Source organism: Arachis hypogaea, chromosome 4, assembly GCF_003086295.3.
Source record: "Arachis hypogaea cultivar Tifrunner chromosome 4, arahy.Tifrunner.gnm2.J5K5, whole genome shotgun sequence".
Taxonomy (NCBI): Eukaryota; Viridiplantae; Streptophyta; class Magnoliopsida; order Fabales; family Fabaceae; genus Arachis; species Arachis hypogaea.
The window spans coordinates 29,478,541-29,485,666 of NC_092039.1; the positions used below are offsets into that span (position 1 = coordinate 29,478,541).

Below are 7,126 nucleotides of genomic sequence, written 5' to 3' on the forward strand. Positions count from 1 at the left end.
TTAGCCGTGCTGTGACAGAGCGCGTGAGCGTAGTTTTCACTGCGAGGATGGGATGTAGCCATCAACCATGGGTGATGCCTCCAGACGATTAGCCATGCGAGTGACAGCCGCAGAGGATCATTTTCCCGAGAGGATTGAAAGTAGCCACCGCTGATGGTGAACCCCTATACACAGCTTGCCATGGAAAGGAGTAAGAAGGATTGAGTTGAAGAAGTGGGAAAGCAGGCGTCCTTGAGCCATACAGTATCTCCATTCGCTTATCTGAAATTCTCACCAATGAATCTGCATAAGTATTCTATCCCTTTTATTATTTATTTTCTTATTTCTATTTTCGAAACCATAAATCAATTTAATCTGCCTAACTGAGATTTACAAGGTGACCGTAGCTTGCTTCATACCAACAATCTCTGTGGGATCGACCCTTACTCACGTAAGGTTTATTACTTGGACGACCCAGTACACTTGCTGGTTAGTTGAACGGAGTTGTGTCCACTCGTGCCAATTTCAAATTCCATAAAAGTACAACTTAAAGAATAGTGATCACAATTTCGTCCACCACTGACCTTTGTTCTTTTTGGCACTACCACGTGCTTCTATAATGTGTTTTCCAAGCTTGGTGACAACCAAACGTGTTCCATTGCACAATCTTTCTGAGTGGTCAATGTTCCTTAAAAGCATGATAGGAGTTCCAACCTTTAATGTCAGCTCATGATTGGGCACTCCTGAGCATCTAATTGTATTCAGGAATTCAGGTGTGTGAATGGACGCCAATAAGTCGTTGTTAGACTCGGTTGGGCATGCCTTGTCTGAGCTATAGTATGTCTGTGCTTCAGTAGGGTTTAAGCTCATCATGAATTGGTTTATCTCATCAACTATTTGCAATGTTGGTGCAAGTATTGCTCGGTCTTCAATGTGTTCATCAGCAATGGTGCCATCAAACAGTTTTGGATAAGTAACCTTGCAAATTGCCTCAATTGGATCATCCCAATCTTTAACCAGTATGTCATCTGGGATTAGAATCTTCTGACATTGTTCTGTTGGAGTTCCGTGACTACCATCACCAATACCAAGAATCCAATCGGCAAATTCTTTTAACTCAGACGACCTTGTGTTGGAATCACCTGATCTCAATCTCATATTCTTTGTCAATTTCAAGAGCTTGCAATCATTCCAGATGTAAGATGAGTTTATAGTGGCATTAACAATCTCTTGTCGAGTCCCTTTAGGGATCACCGGCAATATCTGTCGAAAATCACCCCCCTAAACAACTGTCTTCCCACCGAATGGCTGGTGAAGACTTTTTAGATTCTTGAATCTTAAGATGTCACGTATTGTCCTATCAAGAGCTTCAATATAGAATCTATTTACCATAGGAGCCTCATCCCAAATGATAAGCTTTGTCTTTATCAACAGCTCGGCCAATGCACTTCCTTGTCTTATATTGCATGTTGAGAATTCATCTAGATTGAGTGAGATTGAAAAACGTGAATGTGTTGTCCTACCCCCAGGTAATAAAAGAGATGCAATACCACTTGATGCAACAGTAAGAACAACTTGTGATTTAGATCTCAATGCAGCTGCTAAAGTCTTCCAAACAAATGTTTTGCCAGTCCCACCATACCCATACAAAAAGAATACTCCACCCTTCCCATTTTGGGCAGCATCCATGACTGTCTTATAAACAAAATATTGCTCGTCGGTTAGTTGTTGCAAATAGGTGGTATGGTCTAGAGCTAGCTGTCTTTTATCATAGCGGAGCTCATCGGAAATTAACCTGTCATTCAATCAGCATGTATTTGACTATATAAAACATTTCAATTCGAATATGTGTTTTGCAAAAATCTGCTATCAGAAATTATACTCTATTTTCTAACTATTGCAAATGAAGAAGAAAAAATATTTAGACTAAACTAACTATTTGAAAGGTAATGTTATTATCTTTAATGGATTGTTCATAAATTATGAGATGACCGTGTAAAAATTCATTGAAAATTGTAAATTTGTTATAATAGAAGTTATATTGACAAATTTACTTATGAAGTTAATGTATATGTATTTTATATAATTAGTTTTGAAAACCATGATAATAAGTTCTTCATTAGAAAAAAATAATATTAGAAATTTGCAATTTATATTTATTATATAATTCAAATAAGTAACTACTTTTGTATCTTCATTTGTAGAATGATATTTTCAGAAAAATATAAAATTAATTAAATATTATTTAAATAGAATTTTGTAGTTATGTATTTTAACCTGTTCATTCCATCAGCATATAGTTGACTATTCAGTTGGCTTATATCTGGGACTGGCATCGGAGAGAAATCCTGCAGACTCTTATTATATGAGTTAAGTGTTTTCTCAATTTCTATCAACGTCAACTCCTTTAGTTCATCATCGGAAAGGAATAAATCTGTCAATAGAAAGACCAAAATTGTATGAATGAATTTTGAAGGATAACTTCAGTTACGTAACCAAAAATAAAAATATGAACAAATAATATTCAATTTTATCCTATTTGCTTAGATAAAGCCAACTTATTGAATACACTAATAAATATCCCTCCTATAAGATAAGATTTCATGTCCATTATGGAATCTTGGTTCTATTCATTGAACTGCTAATTATATCCTATAATACACCTAAGTTCAAGTATGATTAGCATTGCTACTAAAAATTTCTCTTTTTTTAAATTTTTTATTATACACAATATTCTTACATAGACTAACAAAATTTCTCGAAAAATCCTACAAACACATATGGCACTGTTAACGATGAATTTCGATTTAACATAAATATCAATATATTACTGATATTGACCTTCCATTTAGTTGAAAAATACAAAACCTTATATACTGCGACAATAAATTACCTGGATTATCAAGAAGCCTCCTCTGCCTATGAAGTATGTCATTAGATAATAGATGCCATGTCTTCTACCATACCTGTTCTGGTGTATCCATTGAATTTGAAAACAACAGCGTGGCAAACAGCTTCCTCAAGTATGTACCCGATCCCTAGTGGCTTGCTTCCACTATTGCATCTATATATTCCTTGTCATCATCTAAGAGGCCGCGTGCGTAACATGCATCTTTAAAAGTAGAATATAAAACACCATCTATAGTACGAATGTCCTCATAAGAAGTTGGGCCTCTTACAAAATTGAGCAATAACCACATGTAATAACTTTCACCAGATCCTGGAGGTACATAGAAAATCTTACCGATAACAGAGTGTGATTTTCTAGGCAACCAAACCCTCTCATGTGGCTTCCATACGAATTTAGTTGGAAGTTCAGCATATGTCAGTGCCCTTGCTTCTGCATAATCCTTGTTTGCTTGAAACCATCCTAAAAACATAGATTCCTTTACTGATGCTTTTCTAACAACATCCTCCAGATTTTCGTGGTCTTTGAATATAACATTCTGTTCATCAGGTAAGTGAAAACCCAATCTCACAACAGATGGATCTCTGTAATGGATGTTAAAACCAAAAATCCTCCATGCTGCTTCACATGGTGATATGTATCTACAATCGTAACACATACTCGCTTCATCGTATTCATCTAACTCAGCATCCGCTGTGACACTTCTATAGAAGGAAGCAGTTACACGATCATGACCTTTGTTCACATATTTGAACAAATACTTTATTGATCTTGATTGATTGCACCACTCCACATTTATATGTGCACCATATCTCATAAGTAGTAGTCTGTTGTGCGGAACCACATAACGGCTATCAAGGTCAACCCCATACTTGTTGATAGTTCTTCCATCTTCCCTATGCCTATATACTGGATACCCATCATCATCAATAGTTGTGCAATCGACAAAACGCTTAGGAAAATGACGTACACATTTTCCATTATCCATACAAGGTGAATCTTTCCTCGCTAAACCACATGGACCATGTATCATGTGCTTTTCCACTACTTCAAAGTATTCAGGGTCTAGTTCCTTATCTGGAATCTTAGCAGATATGATCTTGTCAATGTCTTCAGCTGTCGGAAACTTGTCATCCTTATGTAAGAACAATAGTATATGTGCGTGTGGTAGTCCCCGTTTTTGAAATTCGATTGTGTATACAACTGTGTCAACAAAAAGACATAGATAAGCTGAATCCGAGATAATATTTAAACGCATGGACACTGGATTTTTAAACACAATATTTAAAATAATAATTAATCGAATGTAATTTAATTTCATCTCTAGACATACCTGCACAAACCCTGCCAAAAATTTTGTTTGCTCTAATATCTTTAATCATCAAATCCAACTTTGCCTTGAATGTCCTGCATATTATGTCAGGTTTATCTTCTGCATTTAATTCCCTATTCTTAAGAAAGTCTTCTACTTCGGGCCACTTAGGATTGCATGTGAATGTAATGAATAGGTCTGGATAACCGACAACCTTACATATTGCCATTGCATCCTGGTAATTCTGAATCATATATCTTGGGCCACCTGTGAATGATGATGGTAATATAATACGTTTGCCACGCGATGACGGTGTTGTTTCCCCAGACAAAACTGCTTCCTTTATACCCTTGTACATCTCACATCTGAGTTTTTCCTGATCAAGTTGTATATAATTTAAGCGAGATGATTCGATCATAGAGAACCCATCAACCAAGAATTGCTGGAATAGTCGTCTAGAATATAACAAAGGAGATCCATCAGCTAACCTTTCTTGTATCCTGAATGCAAAGAATTCTCTTAATGAAACCTCTTGTCGCCCTTTGCTACCACTTTGACTACCCTTGTTGAAAGGTATGTCTTCCTTGTAACCATCCTCTCCAAATGGAAATAACAATGGGTATTGTAATCCCAAATAAGCAGAATTGAGTTGATTAATCCTTTGTAACCTTCCACTTTGTGTCTCTACCACAATGTCCCTATCAGTTTTATCTATGTCAAAGTCACCCACAATCAATGCAGCTACCTCATCCGTGTTGGGCAGGTTGTATCGCCTACCATCCTTCCCCCTTTTACCCAAAAGTCTGAGCTTTATTGTATTATTAGGCTCTCTTGCGAGTGAGTCTCTAACCATGCGAAATGCCTTCACCAGTACATTATTATCATCAAGCATCTGTTTCAATTCTCTAACAATATCTTCATGTATCTCTTTGTGATGTTCACCCCTATTTACAACAAAAGAATTTGTATAACCAGTTTTTAATGGGATCATTGTTATTGAAAAACTCCCAACTGTTACTTCAAATCCTAAATCTATTACATACATAAATAACCTTAAAACTTACCGAATAGCTGCCATGCGATTTTCAATCTCATTCTGAGTATCAAATACATACAGTTGAGAAAATTTTGCAATGTTCCCCTTTGGAGGGATCAGACTACTCATTAGATGATAATTCTCTCCACAAAAGATAAATGTTGGTAGCCCTCTTGCTTGACTTATGCCACGGTCTATCTTTGCACCCATTGATGTAAACTGAAACATGCTATTATAAGCTCTGATGTTATCCCAAAAATGCTTGCTCTTAGAAAAATACAAACCTTTCTTAAAAAAGTTTCAGTATATATGTTTCTATCATAATTGTACCAATAAGATATGGGTTGGGAGGATGATTTTCTTTTTTTTTTATCTGAAATAGTATGTTGAGCTTTTTTATTATCATCCTATGTTTCCTGGATTACAGCACTAGCTTGCTCTTTGAAAAATTGAAACTCTTCAACAATGAATATGATTCTTAAACTGGGTGGAATTCTAAATGCTTATATGCAAACAAATGACAAGCTAATGCTAACAATGTTAAAATTCAACTCAAATTCGATTCAGTGAGTAAACATGTAAACTTTAGAATTTGATACCCTTTCAGTATCCACTACATCATCGTAGTGCCAAGTTGTGGTTGTTTGTATAGGTTTCTTAGTCAGAACTAATGAATGATCTAATTTGGCTGAAATGCTCTTTATGCTCTTTTTGGTATTATATCTTCACCTTCACCTTCACATTTATCTTCTAAGACAATGCCACATTCTTCAAGCTAACACCCCATCAGCCAAAAATTTGAGGACATTGAGAAAATACCCCTTTTAAATACACATATAGGAGAAGAGGGAATCAAAATAACTACATGAGTGATGAGAGCACTTTGACTTTAGGAGTTGGTTACAAGAGAGAGAGATAAATAAAAATAAGCGGCATGAATGGGTTAGGCTTATTTTGGAAAACATAGTAAGAGAGTTTATTTCCACTCATGACAATGTTGTGCAGTTAGTTGGAGATGATCTCTTGGTGTTTAATGCAAAACGCATTGAGAAAGCAGTACTAGGGTATGTGTGTAATGCTCTTCTTCTTAAGGTAAGTGATTATAATTCAAATGGACTTTAAAGGGGTTCCTTTGTTTTGTTCAAAATTGTTCTCACTTTTTCTTCATAAAATTAATTGTATTTCATTAGTAGAGGTGTTTATATCCAAAATTTGAAAAAAGTTGTTTTTGTGTGCAAATACATTAGAAAATATTGTTCACAAATTTTTTAGCCATATTAAATAACTGTTGCCTGAGCTATTTTGGATAAATTTATTTTTCTTAATTGCTATCTTGCTATTTTTTTCTTGATGTTCTTCCTCTTCTATGGATTTTTATAGTATTTTATTAATGCATTTTGTTTTTGTCTATACATTTGTCTTTTACTTTTCTCTTTAAACGTGTAAAAAATTAATTTTAATTTTTACGGTAATTATAAATAAAGATAAAATTCAAAAACAACCAATTAAGCAGGACCCAGAAGCTATAAGAATGTAGGAAGAAGTGAAAAACCGAATTCCCAGCTAACCAATGAACAAACCACTGCGGCTACAACGCTTTCCTTCATTCAAACTTCAATTTTGTGGCAATGGCTACTAGACAGAAGCGCAACTATGAACTTATTGTTTTGTTAAATTTATATATAACCTTTGATGCAATTTCTATTCCTCCTGTAAGTTTGTGACTTAAAAAAAAATATTTATTAAAAAGAGATTAGAACATGAAATTAAGAAAGAAAATAAAACTCAAACATTCGACCTTTGTTGTTTTTTTTTTCTTTTCTTTATTCTCCATTGTCTAAAATGTCAATTGCTGGCATTTTTGTATCATCTAATAATTTTGAAAAATATA

At 34.8% G+C, this 7,126-nt stretch overlaps 1 protein-coding gene across 1 annotated transcript; it reads right to left on the reverse strand.

Annotated features, from left to right (window-relative positions):
* Window positions 1–540: 540 nt before the first annotated feature.
* Window positions 541–5,445, reverse strand: LOC112794775 (uncharacterized). Its single transcript, XM_025836756.1, has 6 exons — window positions 5,264–5,445; window positions 4,221–5,143; window positions 3,224–4,090; window positions 2,257–2,413; window positions 1,369–1,774; window positions 541–1,242 (listed from the first exon to the last, which is right to left on the reverse strand). Exons 1-6 carry the CDS (start codon window positions 5,443–5,445, stop codon window positions 541–543), a joined length of 3,237 nt encoding a protein of 1,078 aa, XP_025692541.1.
* Between the last annotated feature and the right edge of the window lie 1,681 nt (window positions 5,446–7,126).